Raw genomic sequence first — 21,898 nt, forward strand, 5'->3', positions numbered from 1 at the left:
GAATATTTTCCATTGATTTAAAGTCCATGAGTGCAAATATTAACGGCTTAACACAATAATAAATTCACGGAATCAATGCTCTAGATTTTCCATCGAAGGCGATCGTAATGAAATAAAATGGCTATAAGGGAGAAAAAGAAAGAGGGAGACAGACACACAAAGAGAGAATGAGAAAGAGAGAGAGAGAGAGAGAGAGAGAGAGAAAGAGACAAGAGAAAAAAGAGGGAGAAAGAGAGAAAGCAAATCTAAGGATCGGAATATCCCCACCCACCTATGTATGCTAACTTTACGAGTCGTAGAAACTCTCGTAACATTAATCACCGTTAGTTATCCGAAATCAATAACGCTCGTAAAAATGTCTACTCTCTGTTTACGAGCTATTCCTTTTCACTTTATATCGTCTCCAGACTGGCTGAAATTATTTCAAATTTAATTGCGGGACGATATCGTGCCTTCTCCATATCCAAGATCCGAGTACTCACAGAATGAGAATGACATTCCTCGTTTCCGTCGAGATGGATTTATAAGAATGACGTGATAATAAAGGGAAGATACGGATTTTGGATCTATATTAGATCTAAATCTGTTATATTGCCTTCGTAACTTACCTTAATTTTTTTATATCGAAGCCTCGATTACATAAATGTGCCAAATATGAATTATTAAAATAAAACGAAGAAAGTTAATGAATAAATTATTTGAAGAAAAAAAAAGAAAAAAAAAAGAAAAGAAAAGAAACGAGAAAGAAAAAAGAAAAAGAAAACTTTCGTAATCATCCTGAATCATTGGAGATTGGTTTAAAGAGGTCACGGCTGTTTTATGAAAACAACAGATACACGTATACAAGATAGACGATTAAGAAGCTGTATTTTGTTGATCGACAAATAATTGCATACAGGAGGCACACGACGCGTATGCTTAATGATAGATCGTGTTAACTTTATGCGATACAAACAGAGGTAGAAAGGCTAATGCTGCCAGAGATACGCGATACGATAGTACAATTATCATAATGTATAGGCCATTTATTAAATTGGAGATATAATACACAAGCGGTAGATAACACGTATGTATAATTTATACAATGCTTTCCCCTTCTTCTCATTTTATACAGATTGTCTCTACCGTTAATTAACAATAATTTATCTAATACTGTACAGTAATTGTTAAATAATCGATAGCCGTAAACTTAGACTAGGATGTTGAAATTGTATCGCTTTCGTTATTGCAGCGGATGCAGTTTATGTATACATATATATTTTTCATTTATTTCCCATCGCCTCTCTCTCTTTCTCTCCCTCTCCCTCTCTCTCTCTCCCTCTCCCTCTCCCTCTCCCCCCTCTCTCCCTCTCCCTCTCCCTCTCTCTCTCTCTCTCTACATATCTTCAGATGTACACTACGTGTGACATTATCTCTCTTTCTTTCTCTCTTTCTTTCGCTCTTTCTCTCTCTTTCTCTCTCTTTCTCTCTCTTTCTCTCTTAATTTGATCTTATCGATTAATCACTAATTAATAATACCTACCCACCTAACTATGTATACCGAAGTCGTATTAAATACGTTAAATATCACATTCACGTTTATCGTATCTACAGAAATATACAAAAGTCTCATTCTTGGCCAAACTCCACTGGCGTTGATCTCGTTACGATACGTTCACTCATCCGTTTCATCTTTTCATTTCGCATTGGTGCTGTTTATAGAAAGTTTATGCTTTCTTCGCGAGATCCGTGTTATCGTGATTCATTCTATACCTATATTAAGCGCAATTGATCAAAATATTGATCGATAATTCGTTGATTTTTTACAAGGATGTGTAATGTCAAGTCGATTCTCGAGGTAGATGCACTATTCTCTTCTCTCTTGCTATTAGATAAATTGATTATATCGTGTTATTTAAATAAGTACAATTTAAAAGTATCACCGATAAAATTGTCTATCGAATTCTTCCGAATGATTCTTCCTGTTTCTTTTTTTATTTTTTTTCTTTTTATTTCCGACGGGTCTAACGTAGCAACTTAATCATAAAAAAGAAAAAAAAAAGAAAGAAATAATCAAAGAATTACACGTTCGATATTTTCGCTGGACTTGATTGGACCATTCCTGAGATCTTCGAAGAAAATATTCTCTTGCCTTTTCCACGGAGCATCGATTCTTTCTGTCGTCTGTCGAAATCTCGTAATTCAGTCACGCTAGCAAACAACGAAGCACCTCGAGGACGAAGAAGGAAGAATAGAGAGAAGGTATTTGAACACATTCATGTACACACAGACGCACACAGACACACACGCGCGCGCGCACACACATATACACACACAGTCGCACACATATGTACGTATATGTATATTAGCAAAGCTCTCGTTACATCTCTCCAGGAGCGAGTAAATCCGTGAAAAAGGATTTTCTTTTCTCCTCTCTTTTTCTCATTCGTTCGCATCAAAGATATCAGTTCTTTTTCTCTCTCTTTCTCTCTCTCTCTCTCTCTCTCTCTCTCTTTCTTTCTCTCTCTCTTCCTTTCTTATCTTCGCATAGCCACGCCTCTCCTCCTCTTCTTCTCCCATCACCGCCATTTTTCTCTTCCTCTTCTTTCTCGCATCTTTCAATGCCTGTACTGCTGCTCGAGTTCCCTCCTCAGCCTCTTTGCGGCCGTCTCGCTACTACCATCAGCTTCGGCGTCGCTGCAACCGTCCTCACCCTCCGCTACTATACCCTCAACCTCCTCTTGACGTCTCTTCGCCGTCGCCATTTCCGCGGCGTTCTTCTTCCGCCACTTTGTCCTTCTGTTTTGAAACCATACCTGAAACGTAGACATGTACTCGTATTAGATTCACGATATAGCGATATTCGCGTGATATTTCCTAAGATATCAAGTTAATATTTTCTTAAGATTAATATTTCATCGGGGAATCATTCGAGTATAAGTGCTATACTCTTAACAAGGCTACCCTAAGAATTTGGTGAACGAATTCGAAAGGCAATAACCCGAAGGATAGTAAAACGATCGTAAAAAGGTAGTTACACGTAGGTGAGATGATCCTCGAGAAAATGAATGGCGAATGGAGCTGAAAACAAAATCGCTTGATCTTGAAAGTAAGGAAGAAGAGAAAAAAACAAATAAGCGGTTTATATTGGTAAGAGTAATTAGTGCTGAATTAGACTTAAGTGGACAATCATAATGGTAGTATTTAAAAATAAGAGAGAAAGAAAAAAGAGAGAGAGGAAGAGAGAGAGAGAGAGAGAGAGAGAGAGAGAGAGAGAGAGAGAGAGAGAACAGAAGATATCAGGGAAAATTCCAGGAATGGGCTCGTCGGAAGCGCTGCTAACTTAAGGTGCCCCTCTGCACCTATAAAGCTCGAAATACATAGTAGGAGTCTCTGTCCCCGCAACAATGTATTTAATTAACGTAACGGGTGTCAGGGGAGCAACGGGGAGGTAGCACCGTAGCGATTGCACCCACAAACCACCCCCGATCCATGGCAGCGCGGCGTAGAACCCCACTAAACTCCTCCTCATCCTCTTCTTCCACCACCATCACTTCTACCACCACTACCACCAACATCACCCTCTTCCTCCTATGCCACCACCCGCCAATCCGCACGCTTGTTCAATGGCCGCCAAGTCGAGAGCTTAAATTAAAGATATAAGCGCATCCTGCCTGCTTTCCTGCTTGCCTTTCTTCCTTCCTTCCTGCCTGTCTGCCTGCCTGCTTGCTTGCTTGCTTGCTTGCCTGCCTGCCTGCCTGCCTGCAGGAAGCGGTAAACGAATTAAAAAGTAAACGGCCCACCGTAAAAGTTAATAGCTGTTCGGATGAAAATTAAAACACTCGAGAAATTAAGATAACGTAGAGAAGAAAGAGATAGAGAAGAAGTAGAAGGAGAAGGAGAAAGAAAGGATAGACAGTTGGCAGGGATTGATCCCACGAAGGTGAGTGTAAAAAAAGTTCTTCGCCCGCGAAAAATTTCTAATTTCTAACTCGATTCTTTTTCTTCTCTTACGCATCTAGCTATTTATTTTTACGATTCCTTTCGAAAAAGAAAGCAATTATTGTTAATATAATATATACTATGTAATATATATATTATACACACACACACACACACACACACACATACATATATATATATATATATATGTATCTTTCTCTCTTTTTTGCAAAGGGGCATCGTCGACACTTAAGATTTTCGTTCAATTAGATTTCGAAACTGATAGGAAATCAAATTATAGCCCTTCACCGAAACGATATCGTGTTAAATACTAAAAGTCACTCCCTCTCTCTCTTTCTCTCTCTCTTTCTCTCTCTCTTTCTCTCTTTTTCTCTCTTTGGTAATACGAAGGGTAACGGTTTCACGCTAGGGGTCGAAGAATAAAATCGAAAGGACAAGTGACACGATATTGGGGTAGTATGAAGCAGCACGTGCAACGAGAAAATATTTATCGTAATGAAGTCCGAACGCGTAACGTTCGTTGTTCGATGAGATTCTTATCGAATTTTTCAATTTTATAAGGTTCGTCCATTTTCTATTTTTCTATCGTTTCAAGAAAAGCCAATGCAACGTTGTTTATCTAAGAGAAAGATCACTCGTTCATGCAGGTACATCGCAGTATCATTAATCGTTACTTTATTGTCATGCTGGCGCGTCATTACGCAGGAATGTCTTTTTACAAAGAGCAAAGAACTCATTCATATGTTTAGTTAAGACGAAGAATGAACGAAGCACGTTGGACCGTCCGTGAAGCGAGTTCTATGCGTAATATAATATATCAACTTTTCTCTTTCTCTCTCTCTTTCTTTCTCTCTCTCTCTTTCTTTCTCTTCCTTTCTCTCTCCTTCTATCTTTCTACCTTCGTTCCCCCGAACAGCATCCCCTTTTGAGAGAGCGAAACCTCGTGTAAGTCGCATAGCCGCAAGCTTTTGACCCATTCGAGGATCTACGAGTCAAATGAGGGTGAATGACAATGACAGATTTAACGTATTAGACTCTTCCTCGCGTATATATAATATCGTATTGTACCTTCTCTCGAAATTCAGTCATCGAGCAACATTCTGTTATGATCAACATAAGTTGATTTTTCAACGAATAAATGTTAATAATATCATATAAATTTTTACGATTTATTTTATTACAAAACATTGAGAATATTAAGAAGGATGTTAAATAAAATTGATAAAAAGAATTGTATATTTCATCGGTTAACGATGACGAGAATAAGCGAATGAAAGTTTCCAAGTTTTAAACGTGAATATTTAGCAAGTTTTCTCTGTAGTCGAATGTAGTAAGAAGTATTAAATCCCATAGATAGTGGTTCACAAGAATGTTAAATCCTCTTGTTGCGAAAGATATCATCGTGTCAAAATGTAAATGCAAAAAAGGTCTTCCCAATGGATCATCCATCTTGTTTTTGAACGCATTAGTCACGCACACGTTGCCGTAAGCGGAGGCGGACGAAGGGACGACGTCCCCGCGCTGTTGCCTCACAACTGTTCGATTTATTAAATCAGGATTATCTAAGCCCATTACTTTGTCCTGTAAACGTAGACACAAAACCGCATTTATAACGGCGCAAAGCCCTTAAGGGCGGGGTTGAGGTACTGATTTCCGTGGCTGTCTACCACCCTTCTCTAACAGATAATACCGATAGCATCTGATCTCGTTGATATTGACGGACAATTTATCGTTTGCAAAAGATTAGAGAAAACCTCGTGACTCAGGCTGTAAAGGCTGTTCGTTTAGATTGTCCAAGGAGGAGACAGGAAGGCAAGAAAACAACATGTATATTTAAAAAGCGAGCCACCGCGTGAAGAACGCAACACGTGTCGTTAATATCCCGAGCGTGAGTCCTCGATTTTCCGAATCATTCTCTCGCCTCTCTCTCTGTCTCTCTCTCTCTCTCTTTCTCTCTCTCTCTCTCTCTCTCTCTCTCTGTCTTTCTCTTTCTCTTTCTTTCTTTCTTTTTCTCTCTTTTCAATGTGCATCTTAACGTGCTTGAGTTATCGGATCGATAAGCGAAAGTAGAGAAGTGTGAGCTTATAAAATATCTACGAATATTCTATTATAAAAATCTTTTTAAATCGCTTGCTCGAAATCGAGAGAACTCGTTTTCTAAGTAAACATTCGAGAAAATCTTGTCAGTTATGTTTGTAGTGGTATGGAATGAGAGTAAAAGGGGAGAGAGATTTGACGAGGAAAGGGATGTTTCATGCTACAACGGAATAAAAGAATAAAAGTATAGGGCACAATACAGGTAGAAAGGTGGTAACAAAGTATAGAAGGAGGGAAAAAAAGTTGAAGGGTGTTTTGAAATGAGAAAGAGAGAGAGAGAGAGAGAGAAACAAGGATGGGGAGGATGTATGGAGAAGGAGAGTGTGGAAAAGGATGGAAAAGGGTTTGATGAAAAAAGGTAGAGATCGGTGAAGAGAGAAAAGAGGAAAGCGAAGTTCCGAAAGGGAGGAGGAATATGGCGAATCGAGAGGGTGGAAAAGGAGAACAATGTACACGATGTAAATAAGTGTGAGAAAGAGGGAGAGAGAGAGAGAGAGAGAGAGAGAGAGAGAGAGAATGAGAAAACTATATAAAGCATATTTCGGAGTTATCCTTTTACAATTAGATAAATAAAAAATAAATATAAATAAAGCGAAAGCGAATCGATATTCGCAGGATAACGAAAGAATTGTACAACCTGTAAATACGTTTCTCATTGCGATACATTCTTCGAGAATCCAGATATCGTCTTCTCTGTATTAGAAAGTGCATTCAACCTTGAAAATTTATAGGTGGTTCAATGAAACTATACCGTTTGAATAATAAGCGAAGTCAACGACGCGTAAGAGTTCGAAGTGAATGTCGCGAACGATCGACTTCGACACGCATCATTAAACATTTCCTTTTTCGTGCTCAATTCTACGTCAAAATTTTTCTATTTTATATATATACATATATACGTGTGTGTGTGTGTGTGTGTACGCGTATTTGCACGTGTATATATACGTATGTATTCCCTGTAATCCTTCCGTGCATGACTCGAGAAATTTCGCACCTTTTGCGATTCATCGAATACTACGTTACATCGTGTAGGACGTCGCCCATATGACATATAATTTTCTTTGAAAATTCTAGTTTTTTTTTCTTTTTTTCTTTTTTTCTTTTTATCATGAAATTCGAAATTACAACGAATTTCTAATCGAAACATTACGTTAATAATAAACTTAACGTCGACTCAGTTCTACCATGGTTGGTTCTTAAACTCGTTACCATTACGAAACGCAATTTGATGATCGAGATAACGTTCATGGAGAAAGGGTTAGGATATCGTCGTAAAAAAAATGTTTCTAACGAAACGATAACCTATCGCATCGCGTTATATAAAACGTATCTACGTATCGCCATGTAATCCATATTCAAATGGCTTTTACGACGCACGACGTGAATTATGAAAGGATGCTAGAGACCGATACGAGTCAGATACGATTTACCATGGGGGTGCATCGAAATTAATTACGGTACGTTTTCGAGATAACGAAGAGCACGTGAAGAAATCAATTTCGTTAAGTTCCTTTGATTTTTTCGTGGAGTTCATAGTTTTGTTCGTCTAGATATAAGTCCCTTTCCCCCCCCCCCTCTCTCGATTATTCCAACGATTTATATCATAAACAAAATTCTATTCGCGAGGAGCTTTACCGAGATATTTTTCTTTTTTTTTTTTACTCACACCAATATCGAGGCTAAACACGTGAAGCAATTAATTTCTTCGTGATTTCCCCTTAACGCTCTGGACACTGAGGCCTTTTTTTTTAGTATAGGATTTACATTTACGCCATATGGTGTCGCGCGACAGCCTACACACACAATTCGGCCGCACGGGATATAACGCAGCTTTTAAATACCTTGCCAACCAAATGCGTTTATCCTCGATTTCGTTTTCGAACTCTCGACAACCGACTTTCGCCGTGGATGTGATTATGAGCGAATAAATAACCGTTAATACGATGCGTTATCCGGTCAGATACGCGTGTCCATTGTCGACGTGACGATTGTTTTTAAATCCGTCAAATTATATGCTTCTTCGTGATATTAAATTATCGATAACATCTCTTCTCACAATCTCATCGATCTTTTATATATTCTTTGTAAGAAATATTTCAATGGACATAAATTTTATAAAAATAAATAACATTTATAAGATACGATATTAATAACACGTTTCCTTGGATAGAGTAAGAATAGATAAATTTTCGAAGTATAAAAAGAAAAGTAAAGGAACGTTACTTTATCGTACATACGTTCACGATAAAATCGGACGAGATGTGCCGGACACGACGATAATTTTATAAATCAATCGCATACGAAGTAATCGCAAGACGTTCTCTCTTTCTTTCTCTGTCTGCTTCTCTTTCTCTTTCTCTCTCTCTCTCTCTCTCTCTCTTTCTTTCTTTCTTTCTCTCTCTCTCTCTCTCTCTCTTTCTCAACCGTAATATTACAAAGTGCTCCGAGCAGAATGTTTCTTCAAATAATAAGTAATGCGATCCACGAGAATGGCAGAGGGTAGTTGGCTGTTGGCGATAATGCGCTCCTCTGTATTCCGTTCTCGTAGCGCTTCCCCATATCGATATGTTTCCTCACCCTCCCCCGATACCCTCTCCGACCACCCATTTGGCTTTCGCTCGAAGATCAAATGGCTTCACCGATTCGCGTTATCCCCAATATTCTATTTTTATTTCGGAATCAAATTTCACAGGGCGAAACGTGGCGCGGCGAGTTGCTGGTGGTAGTTGTAGTGGTGGTGGTGGTGGTGGTGGTGGTAGTAGTAGTGGTGGTGGTGGTGGTGATGGTGGTGGTGGTGGTAGTAGTGGGCCGTACTGTGTGTTGGGAGGGGAGGTTGAGGAAAAGGGGGAGGTCAATTTTACGACTCTCTCGTACAAACCGAAAGATCTTTCTCGCGAATCCGAGTGAGGATGAGGAGGTTCCTTGCCTATCTAGATTTTGATTTCAATTGTGTCGCATACGCGTTATTTATTCGAACGATTCGTAGATAGCGATTCTATCTTGAGTATTATATCTTTTTTCTTTTTTCTTTCTTAGATATTGATATTCGTCATTTAATTCAGATAAGCGAGAATTTAGTCTGACGGTGCCAATTATTTCTTATGCTCGTTCTTTTCTTTGTTTCTTATTATTTCTTTACATTATCATAATCATTATACTTGAAGAATAGTTGATCTATTCTATTATATAGAAATAAAAAAAAAGGATGGAATGTACGAACAGGTGAATCATTGATTGATACTACTTAATTCTTATTTACTCGTAACAACACAGGAAACATTTTGTGACCGTGTGAAACAGGTTCTAGGCATGGAGCATTTATTTTCAATTTCCTCCTGGCTGAAGGCAATTAGTCGTTGGTAGAGCAGTCATCATTGACTACCGCTTGCGACCCTAACTTAGCGTCCAATCGGAGCGAAGCTATTTGCGCGAACGTTTATCGTGGACGGTACCGTTATTCGCATTGTTGTTGTTCTCGATATTGGTTGATTTTCATAGAGCGATGATCTTCATAATACCCTCTTTTCCCTTCGTATAATTAAAGATTAGATTATTAGATTAAAAGAGAAAAAGAGAGAGAGAGAGAGAGAGATGTATAAACAGCAGGGTATGAGCTTATATATTTGAATTGCCTAGTGGAATAATCAACATTTTCTTTTCGATAAATGAACGAATTAAGAGTGTTGCTGACTTGGCTAACATAAGAAAAGAGAAAAAAAAAGAAAGAGATAAAGAGAACTCATGGAATCGAGCATTATGGAGTCAAGTATATGTGGGCCAATTTTGAGAAAGAGAGAGAGAGAGAAAGAGAGAGAGAGAGAGAGAGAGAGAGTAAGAGAAAGAGAAGGGAGTGAGGGTGTGCGCGGGTTGAGGTGAATGAAGGGAACACCGTCTGCTGCCGTGATTTATCACGCCGTGCCATGCCGCGCCGCCGTACGTACATATACCACCATGATGATACATGGTAGTGGAAAAGCGGGTAGAGGAGGCCTTCGCTCGTACTAATTGACGTCATCGATATTGGTATCCGTCGACGAGCAGATTACTCCGCCGTAAACAACTCCGCCCTCCTGCAGCCGTGCATTCTGGCCGGACAACGCGGATGGGAGGGTAGAAAAGCCACGCCACTTTACTACTACACTACTACAATACTACTACTACTAGTACTAGTACTACCACTGGCATCGCTATCGACGAGTAGACGTAACCGATCTACCCGACCCTCCCTCCCCTCTTCCTTGTTGTAAGGCCTCCGTACCCATTCTACGACCCCACGTATTATCCCTACTGATCTCCCTCACTCTATCTCTATTCCTATCTCTCTCTCTCTCTCTCTCTCTCTCTCTCTCTCTCTCTCTCTCTCTCTCTCACTTTTTCTCTCTTTCTTTTTCCTTCCTTTCCTTTTCTCTTGCACTTGTTCGTTCGAATTAGTCGAATACTTAACGTTACTTTTCAACTAGTTCGTTTTACGTTCCAAAGTCGTAGAGTTTATTGACTCTACAATGGTATGCATTTATCGAGTGTAATTTCTCTCTCGTGGATAAAATAAAAGCTAGGGTTTGGAGTATATGTATTGTTTACGTGGAAAAAAAAAAGAAAAAGTTTACAGAGAATATTGGATATCTATTCTTTAGAGAAAATAATCATCTTTTCATTATCACTATTGTATTCTGCTTTTTTATGTAATAGATATTTGATAAAGACCTCTTTAAGGGATCGCCATCTGCGATAGGTTTACTCGAGATCTCCTTGAAGATTTACAAGTCAAAATCATTTTCATCCATACTGTTTAGCCTGCTCCCATCTCGGTCGGTTGAATCCCCAATACCTAGCGACAACATTTCATAAATTTTACGCTCGGCACGTTCGCGCGACGCATGAATGATAAGTGTACGTTTTGTATTTTTTGTTTTTTTTTTTTTATATCTCTTTCTCTTCTTTTTATCGGTATTGTGTTTTCCTTCCTTTTTTCCTTTTTTTCCCTTTCTCTCTTTCTCTCTCTCTCTTTTCCTCTCTTTTTTTATTTTTTTTATTTTTTTTTTTTTCAACAGATTTTCACACCTACACCATGAGTTCCACACTTTTTTCCCCATCTCTTTTACGCTCTCTACTCTACTCGTCAGCCAAGAGTGAATCAGTGTTAAAGATCGAACGATAAATTAATGAAAAAGGTCCATTTCTCTATCTGTCAGTTCATCTCGTTTTCACATATCGTATGTATACGTTTATACGCACGCGCATACATGCACATAGCTTGACGTTTCGATACTAAGCTTGGCGTTTATATACTAAGGGTGTCACGGTCTTTAACTCGCAAATGCACGACGTTCACTTTGTCGTATTAGATTCTAATAGAGGGGAGAATAGTTTTCCCTTTTCTCTTCCCTTTCCTAAAAGCTCAGACTTCGTTTCGTTATTTCACTCTTGTTACTCATTGGCAGTTTCATCAGAATCAAGAGAAATAAATTGGAAAAAGTAATAATAGCTAAAATTTCTATGCGATGATATTGATCTTAACGATTGATCGTAAAAGACAATGTCATTGGTCTAATACACCATATTCGTATTCAATGGAAGATCACATAGTAAATATCCGAATCAAACCTCTGTTGCGTCCATAACGTATACGGTAAAACGTTAATCAAGCAGTAATTAGGCCGTGCTTGCGTTATCATCGTTTAGGATGTGATCCAGTAGGCAATAAATGTCGTTCGCCGGATTAAAGAGTAGTTATATTGGGAAGCTGTGAGAATCGATAAACCGTGGGACGAGATTTTCTCGATGGTTTGTAGTATAGGACAATCTATATTGTTTTAAATGAATTCTTCGATTTTAGGAAAAGAAAGGAAAAGTAAAAGAAAAGTAAAAAAAAAAAAGAGAGAAGTTAGAAAAAAGTAAGAAAATTCTCGTCTGGTAAAAAAGATTTTCGAACGATCGTCGATGCGATATGCGACGCGATAAATTTTCCGCGCGAAACGCATATCTCCATTGCAAAAAGCGCGCATTAATTAAAAGAGAAATCGTATCGTTGGCGAAAAAGTTATAAATCTGGGAATGTCATATGCGGTAGGACATATAAATCTTCATCGGGCAGAACTACTAAAGCCCGCCCGTACCGTTTGAATCCCTCTTCGATATTGCAAAAAGTGATACGTTCAGCATGTAATGATCCGGTATTACACCGAAACCACAGGGGGAACGATATTGATTTACGTTAGTATTTTAATCGAAATCCGTCGCGCCGTATCGTAATCTGAAAAATTTTTGATTATTTAAAGATCGATCTCCGTAGGAACGGGAATTTGTAAAATTTATTCGTTTCGAACGAATTTCCAATCGCATTGATCGGGGATGATCAATTTGTTTTTTTTTTTCATTTTATTTTTTTTTGTTCGACCTTCATTATCGTACACGATAAAATTTCTTTTCTTCCGTTCGAAGATTTTTCTTTTTACAAATTTAGCATCATTTGCAAAAATCCATTTTAAGATTAACTAAATAAAGTAAGATAGGTGGACGTCATCTGTGTGGCATAAAGTATTAAAATATTTTAAAATAGCATTCATACCGATTCATCTTCTATCAAGAGGAATCCGTTCTTCGAGAGCTAATTCATAAGATACGATATTGTGGGTGCTCGAATCAATTTGTGCTTCATCAGTAGTGCGATTGTAAATGGATACAGGTGGGAACGGTCACGTAAGCGAGAAGAAGCAACAAAATTATCACACGATGACAAGCGGAACTCGTCTTCTCTCACTCACTCTCTCTCAATCTCTCTCTTTCTCTCTCTCTCTCTCTCTCTCTCTCTCTCTCTCTCTTACTCTCTTAAACGTGGACACTTTTCTACAATACATTTCTACCTGACGTTTGATCGTGCCGCCGCCATCTTCTTTGGCGTCCTCCGCATCTCATTGTACCTTTAGAAAGCTAACGCACGGTATTAAGGAGAGACTCCATTAGGAGAAACTATTTTTCTCCCGTATGCGTGATCTCACAACGTCGTCGGACTCTTATCCCGGTATCTCGTATTATTATATTCAAAAACCAGGATGCCCCCTTTTGAAACCCTCTCCACCGTTCTCACATCCGTTGTTTTGAATCGCATCGTTCACGGTGGTGCACGGATCACGAACGAGGAGAATATCGACTTGGGTCTGGACTCTCGACGACTTTAATCTTTTCGTGCTTTGCGATCGTTATTTTCGTATTTTTAGACACGACGTTTCTCCACCTGAATGTTTTCAACGTATCCTTTTTTTCTCTCTTAGAAAAAAGAGAAGAAAAGCAAAATAAAAAGCTGCAAAAACGTTAATCTTTTCAACGAAGAAAATGACACAGCAGCAATCGTTTAAATCTTCGTATTAATATAATAAAAGAAAAAGTACGTTGCATTAAGAATTAATGACATAATGCAAGAAAATTGCGAGAAAGTACAAGATATACATATACTCTCGTCGTAGGATTACACCCCTCTATTCTTTATACCTATCGAATCGGTGAGTAAGAAAGAGTAAGAAGAGAAAGAGAGCATACGAGCGTGTACGTACAATATCGTAGTAATATTTTGGAAAAGCGCCGCGGTGTTCCTTTGGATCCGAAGGCAATCTCACCCTCGAAGATGGCATATACGCGGAGGTGAATCGCCTCTTTCCGAGGAAATCCGAGGTAATTGAATGCTCACCCTCCTCTCCGCCTCGTCTCGGCCTTCCCTTGAGCGTCGCCTTCGTCATCCAACCCCCTCTCTCGTCTCTCCTTTGCCACCCACTCGTCTATCCACCATCATTTTCTCTCTCTCTCTCGTGCCAAAGAGAAAGGAGTTTGCTCTCATCCCCTTGCCATCACTCACGGACGCGGACTTGTAGCTTTCAATAAAAATGTAAATATGGCGGCGTAGAACGAGCCAATGACAGCGCTACATCGACGCGGACTCCGTGAGAGGAGAAAGAGAAAGAGAAAGAGAGAGAGAGAGAGAGAGAGAGAGAGAGAGAGAGAGAGAGAGCAGGAGTAGTAGCATGGGCGCGAGTCTGCCGCCACCGCAGTAGCAACAGCAGCCGGAAGGGGATTGAGGGCTCGAAATGGGCTCCCTCTCGAAGATGGCGAAAGGAGGAGGGTGAAAGAGCTTCGACGCCACTGCTAGTACCGTTGAGAGGAGTTGGAAGAGGAGAGTGCTCGAACGGGGTGTGGGCTTTAGGAGAATCGAGAGGGGTTGTTCGTCGAGGGGTGGGGAGATATAGAGAAAGAGAGAGAAAGCCGACCCTACTACTACAACGTCACCCCTCTTCTCTTTTCGCGAGAAGCTGGAGGAGAAGAAGAAGAAGAAGAAGAAGAAGAAGAAGAAGAAGAAGAAGAAGAAGTAGAAGAGAAACGGTGGGAAGTGCCGAGCTTTTCTACGAGAGCGACGCCACGAGGATGACGCAGGTGCCGCAAAGCTTGACACGTCTCCGGCTGTTTTGTCACCTTCTTTTATCCTTCGAACTTTTTACAAGCTCCCTCGTTAGAGGCCTCACCCGCTTTCACCGTACGCGTTGATGGAGTAAGCCGAGCCGCTCGAACCAGGACGCTTTTTAAAATCTCACCCTACTACCGCTCGTCCAAACTCATCCTCCTCCTATCGTGCCTCTCCCTCCGTAGATCGGCTTGCTACTTTTTTTCTTTCCTCTCTTTCTCTCTCTTTCTCTATATCTCTATATCTCTCTGTCTCTCTCTTTTCCTCCCCCTCTCTCTCTCACTCTCTCTCTCTTTCTCTCTTTCCTCCGAGGAAAGAGTGTTTGCGTTGCCCGGGGTGACGATAGGACAATCCGATCTTTTTTGCCGATTTTTAGGATTTAGGGACGACGACGAGCCCTTTTCGTGATCTCGATGAAAGCTGTCCTGGTTTAACGATCATCTCCGCACGAAACGGTGCAATAATATTAAATATTTTTCTCTGAATTTTTCTTTTTTTTTTCCTCTCTCTTTTGAAGTTTTATTTTTCAACAGCGTTAAGCGAAAGAAATTAGCTGCGTGGACAGATCATTTGATAATCAACTTATCAATCTTTTTTCTTTTTTCTTTCGCTATAGAGTCATAATTACTATCGTAAAGTTCCTTCTAAAGTAATTCCCTCGTACCTTTACTTGCGATTCCGACATTCCAAGCGCGTAAGCCAATTTAGCGCGTTCAGGTCCAGCGAGATACTTTGTTTGTTCGAAAGTCTTCTCCAAGGCGAATATCTGCTGCCCACTAAATGTTGGTCTCGTGTGCTTTTTCTTTCCACCTTCGTGTTCTCCAGCACCACCACCAGCACCTGTCATTCCCTGCTGACAGCCGAGCTGTTGAGATACTGTAACGAGAAGGTACGATGTAATTATAATTAAAACTTCGCAATTATTTGTAATTTAAGAAAGAAAGAGATATAAGAACAGATCTAAAAGAAAAGGAATAGACGAAACAAAAGAACGTCTTACGGTCGGGATCTCTGTCTTAATTAGATGAGAAAAAGGTTCGGGAGAATTTCCAAGGGTAATTAAGAAGTAGGAAGGGTAGGGTGAGGTCTTATGGACGAGGGCACGCGGTCGAACGTATTTGTGTGGCATGTGGGCACGGACTCTCTCGCGTGCATGAACGAGAGAAAGAAAGAGAAAGAGAGAGAAAGAGAGAGAGAGAGAGAAAGAGAGAGAGAGAGAGAAAGAAGAGGGCGTAGGGTCGACACGACAGTGTGGGTTGTGGGACTTTAATTTAATAAAGCAATTTGTAACGGAATACGGAACGAGGCAATAATGGCCAGTCGGCGGGGAGGGTTCTAATGAGCTGCTTACCGCACTCTCCACCCTCCTCTACGATAGGTACCGCGTTTCGCTCGATTCGCCTCTCGTTCATCTGCTTATTGTTACGTACTGTCTGCCTTTATGATACACATGAAGAATATTTAAAGTCCATTCGACAAATCAAGGATTTTGTTCAATAATTACTGTTATATATCATAGACCATAAATATAATCAAATATATGTATGTATATATAGAATAATGATCGACGTAGTAAAACAATTTATTGATTCAAAATCACGAAGATATTATTTCTATGAAAATGGAGTTTGAAATGATAAAATATATTGTATGTGAATTATTCCACTTATCTTCATTTATTTTTAAACTATTATAAAAGTATCCATAACGTATAAAAACGAACTATGAATGAAAGAAAATGATCGTCGTTATGTGAATGTATAAAGGACAGGATATTTGTTCGAATGTAAATATTATAAAAACGTAAATCGGAGTTCTCTCGATTAACGGATTTCATCTTTGGAGAATAGCCCAGGAGAGGATAGTAATTTCGTATAATGCCAGAAATTGTCGGATTAATCTTTACAACATGTCGATGCGTACACAGCTATAATTTAATCATTCGATTTAGACCGTACAAGTGATATGCGTGTCAAACACTATATGCGAATCGAATGGTAACGAGATAATGTACGCGCGCGATTATATAAACGCGAGCGATATCGGAGCAAGCAAACGTTTGCCTGTTAACCATTGATAGGAAATGACGGCTTTGCGAGAAAATAAGGAACAAGGATGTCGCATTGTTCTATCGAACAAAAAAATCTCTTTTTTTTATTATTATTTGTATCAATATCGTATTATTAGTAGAGATTTAATATCAACTTTTTCTTTATTTGTATATTTTTTTTTATCTATCGTAATAGTTTCTTCGAGATATAATTTTGTTAGAAAAAAAAAGAAAGGGAAAAGAAACTTTACAAACCATAAATATCATATGATTTAATAGTAAATAAAATAATTAATCTAAAAGAGAGAAAATCATTGTAATATAGACACACATAGTTTTGACGGAAACGTTCTCGAGCATTTTTTCTATCGGTTTGTCTTCAAGCTTTATATGTATTTCCGAGTATCGAAGAGGAATGAGATGGGCATAAATACAGGAAGAACGCGTTGGATCCCGCGGCGATCGTTCGACTTTTCTGCGCCTCGCGAGACCCATAGAGCCGATCAACGTATCGCTTTGGAATATAAAATATAACGGTGCCCGATGTAACTTACGTTCGATGCTGCTGGGCCGTCGAGGGCCATAGAGTATGTTGGTGGGACGTAAAGGGGGAAGGTAGAAGGAGGGGTGTACTTCGAGTCGAAGGGTAGGTAGCTAGAGAGGTAGCTAGGTAGTAGGAGGTTTGAAGGGGACAGTGGTGTGTGGATACCGTGATGCCGCAGTTAAAATATTGCCAGAGTTATTCGCGCGAGTGTGGAAAACGTAGAGAGAGAGAGAGAGAGAAAGAGAGAGAGAGAGAGAGAGAGAGACAGAGAGAGGGTGGAGTCGGGATAGAAGGGCTGATATTGAATATGATATTCTGGATCCAACGGCCACAGCGGACTACCACTACGCCACCCTCTTATTCGTCCTCCCGCAGTGACACTCGTGTACGCGCTGGTGAAACAACACACGCCCGTAGAGCCTTTTCTACTGACTTACATCCTTACGTTCTCGCACCCTCCTTACGTCACACATGTGCCGCCCTAGGGACGTAGAAAGAGACAGAGAAAAAGAGAGAGAGAGAGGGTAGAAAGCGAGCACGCTGATCTATGCTCTTGAAAGGGGAAATGACACCCCCTCCGCGTGCCGTCACGTGTTCTTTCACTTTGTTCATGATTTTTTTCTCCTCTCTCTTTCTCTCTCTCTCTTTCTCCCTGTCTTTTGGCGGTCTACTTGATAGCTCTTACGATTGGTCACGCCAATGTCGACGATAGGATTTGCCTAGACAAGCAAGATTCTTGATTTTTTGATATCTTTAGGGAGGGCCAGTCACGTTAGAACATCGTTTACGAGGGTCAAAATGTTTTCCTTTCTTGGACAACGATTCGATGAACTTAATTATTTTTGAATGATCGATTGATCTTTTTAGCTTTCTTTACTTTCGTTGATTTTATTTCAATCGCTCTCAACGTTACTGTTTTTTTAACAGACCTCTTTGTTTTTATTATTGTATTTATTCATCGAATGTGTTAGTATACGAATAAACAGATGTGAGCAATCAAAAGAATGAAAGAGTTAAATCACGTTTTGTTAGTAACACGATGAGTCTAAATGAGACAAGGAAAAACAAAAGAATTCTTCTTTCTGTCGAATTTTTCTAATTTTCACGTTTCCCGTATACTATATCCGTTCTCATGATTACCGACGTCGAAATAAGAGCGGAATAGGTTTTGCTCTATTTTCGGACAGTGTTTTCTGCTTTTCTTCCTCTAATTCATTCCACTTGACATGTCTCACTCGTCGTCACGGTTCGGAGGTCAGTGCTTTCGCCTCTGTCCTTTCCGGGATATTGTTTAAAAAAGAGAACATCGCCGTCGTTGTCGTCGTCAAGGCAAGTGTTTTTTCACTTTCGGTCCCGTGATTTTCTTGCCGCAAAAGCAAACAAAGAGGCAGCTGTCAAACCTGCGTGCTACGATACCGGGGGAGGAAAAGTTGAAAACATCCGCAGGCATTCTCGAATGCGAGAAAGGAAAAAAGAACTTGTGTGTATCTATCTGTCTGTCTCTCTTTCTCTTTCTCTCTCTCTCTCTCTCTCTCTCTCTCTCTCTCTTTTCTGTAATAAGCGTTATCTCTTAGACGTCGAACGACTGTCATCGAGCGATTTAACGCTTGTGTTTTTCTGTCTCAGGACGATAATAGAGTAGTATGAGAATTCTTAGCTGTCTCTTTCTTTCTTTCTTTTTTTTCGAAAAGTTTATTTTAGCTCAAATATCTTTTGATCCTCGTCAATGATCTCTTCTTTATTCTGTTCATGATAATTTAAATGAAATTCAGGCGGACTTACACGTGTGTAATCTTGCTCGCCATGCTAAGGGATCGCTGACCAATCCTTGAAGACCCGGCCAATAGACAGCCGGATGTCGTGGTTCTGTCCTTTGTTGGAACTGTCCAATACCTGCAAACAGAATAGAAAAGTCCCTTAACTCGATTTATTATCATTTATCTTATAGGAATTTATTTAGTTGTTTTATAGGAATTTATTTTTAGTGACGTGAATTTTCGATGGATTTGAATGTAAGGCATGCGTTTTGATAGTCTTTCGAAGTAGGGGAAGAGGTCGAATACCTTAGTCTTCCTCCCTTTCACCAAACCAAGTTAGACCCCTTTAACAACTCCAATAGCTCATAACTGCTCGCGGGGACGTTCAACGATTTTATACGCGTACGAGACAATGTGGATTTTGAGACGACGACAAATCATCGTGCTACTAACTTGTTCGTCGTTCCGTAGGTGTAATATTGTTTAAAAGAAAAAAAAATAATAATAATCATTTTTATAATAAATAGTAATAGCTATAGATATGTAGGGGGCGAGGATCGTGAAATAGAATTTTTCATATATTTTTTTGTAGTTTTTCGTGAATCCTCCGGAGACTGTGGTTGTTGCGAGCAAACGCTTAATTTCCCTTTAACAATAGACACCTTAGCTATAGTATAATAAAAGGTTATTTCCGTTTTTACTGTCACGTTCGACTGAGCTTACCTGGAAAGAAGACGAAAATGGAAGCGACCACGATACACAAACGGACCACTGTCATTTCCTTTTGTCCGCCACTACCAAATCAAATGGAATTTATAGCATCGTAAAGAAGCACGGACAGCGTACTCATCAATAAAATATTAAAAGGACTCCTTCATCTTGTATACCGATCCGTAATAGGAATCTGTAACGTAATCCGTAATAAGGACCTGTAGCTTTCCGGGAAAAAGAAAGGAGATGAAGGGAAACACTTTGCCACTTAAACGGACCCCCGGCAGTGACTTTTATAAGACATTTATGGGACACTATGGACAGTGCTTCTTGATTTAAACGATGAAAACATTGTAAAAATGGATGCGAACGTGGAAGGTGGCGTTCGCTCGATGATTATGATCGTTAATCAAACGCCACTAGCGATACTGTACGCCTTGGTATAGTGTGGTTCTTTTTTTTTTAGAAATTCCACAATGGGAAAGATGAAAATGAAAAATCTATTTTCGATCCTCTTTCAAAGTATGAAGGAAAAAAGTATACCATGTGTTCTTCTTTCTTTTTTTGCTATTTTCTTTTACTTTCTTTCTTCTTCCTTTTTCTTCTTTTTTTTTTTTTCTTTGATAAAAATACATATAAATCGATAAAATTATTTTGAAAGTATTAAAGAAGAAACGTAAAAGCTATAAGAAGCACTTTTTTCTCACCAAGGAGATAAACGATGGGCCAATAATGAGAGTTATCAAACGCAGGCTGTATAACCCAGGACACGCGGCGTATCGCTCGAAGTAATTAGTATCGGCGTGCAATCAGCGTGAATAAAATACCGACGCATATTAACGTCGATTATTAATAATGATCGACGATTATTAACATCGACGCGTTGTGCCAGGCTGAAAGCTTTGGTAATATCGCTAAAACGTATCGCCGTGCTACCCTCCTAGCGAATATCGTCCGGCAAATACATTCCGTCGGGCAACTCATCAATATATGTATGTATGTAGATATCTCTATATATATATACGGTTTATTCTAATAATGTAGAATACTGATCGCCGCAACATAAATGCTTGTTCGTGCCTATTGCATTCGTAATTAACGTTACAATCTCATATAGATAATGAAGTCGTTTCGTTGGATTAAATCGTTATCGATAACTCCAAAACTTCACTTTCCGTCGGCAATATTTTATTTTACTTCTTTTTAACATTATTACTACTATGAATTTCAACCTTAAAATACGTTCGATATCGATTGATTTCGAAACGATTTTCTCTGTTTTTTTTGTCCGATAACATTCTGAATGTTTTCATTCGGCAACTCTCTTTTTTTATATTTCATATTCTCAAGTTTCTCCGATCATGCGTAAAATCACATATATAAATATTTACATTTTGTATAATATCGTAACGTGGAGAGACAAGATTAAATAATTCTCCGGTAAAGCTGTCAAAATGCGTTCATATTTACACGTCGAAAATGGTATACTTCGATTACAGGGAACGAACGCATCTCAATTTTATAAATTGTTTCGCGCACGTGCGCTCTTTAAATACCGCGTATCGAACGCTATTCATCAAACGTATCTGTTCCTATATCGAAATATATAAAGCATTTATTATATAGCGAATATGGTCGGTATAACGTACTGGTTACAGTTAACATCCCTATATATCGATCGCGAATATTTTATTTATAATCTTTAATCGTAGCTATAAATTGTAAATGGTGTTATTCGTTGTCGCGACGAAAATGTCGATAAATCCGGAATAAATCGAAGTAAACCTATGGCGTGTGTGTCCGACGGGAATTGTAATATTATTTATCCACATTCATCAAGTATATCATTAGGATAAATCAATGGTAAAATTATAACAAATATAGATATAATCATAAACAGTGTAATAAGGATCTCTTAAAAAAAGAGTCATTTTTAAAAATCACCGACGAAGAAATTATACGAAAGAGCACAACTTGGTTTACAAGTTGTGAGTGTAATAAACGTATATGTGCGTGAACAAGTTTCTCTAGAGAATATAATGCTTGTCACGTACATTGCTACACAATGAAGATACATCGGTCACGTAGATACGCTTTCATAGAAGACACGAAAAAGAAAATTATTATTCTACTTTTATATTAACTTTGAGCGTTGTAAAATATTTTAACGAGGAGTCTAAAGTATGTACTACTTACATAGATATGTATCTATGTAATACTTCGGATGTCACGAATTTAAGACAAAATTTTTATTATCATATGACACAACGATCGTGTTCCAACATATTAACGAAATATTTTTCTCATGGTACCTAAAGACACCTCGTATTTGGATAATGACTTTCGGT

General features: G+C 39.0%; 1 protein-coding gene across 1 annotated transcript in view; it reads right to left on the reverse strand.

Moving 5' to 3' along the window:
* Positions 1 to 1,363: 1,363 nt before the first annotated feature.
* Positions 1,364 to 21,898, reverse strand: part of LOC124423675 (homeobox protein Nkx-6.2-like) — a 23,844-nt gene continuing 3,309 nt past the window's right edge. The window contains exons 2-4 of the mRNA XM_046961703.1: positions 18,865 to 18,975; positions 15,153 to 15,364; positions 1,364 to 2,795 (exon numbers count right to left, since the gene is read on the reverse strand). Of these exons, the coding sequence (XP_046817659.1) occupies positions 2,598 to 2,795; positions 15,153 to 15,364; positions 18,865 to 18,975 (521 nt within the window). The 3' untranslated portion in view covers positions 1,364 to 2,597. The remainder of the gene's footprint in view (positions 2,796 to 15,152; positions 15,365 to 18,864; positions 18,976 to 21,898) is intronic.

The sequence above is a fragment of the Vespa crabro genome, chromosome 1 (genome assembly GCF_910589235.1).
Source record: "Vespa crabro chromosome 1, iyVesCrab1.2, whole genome shotgun sequence".
In the NCBI taxonomy this organism is placed as follows: domain Eukaryota; kingdom Metazoa; phylum Arthropoda; class Insecta; order Hymenoptera; family Vespidae; genus Vespa; species Vespa crabro.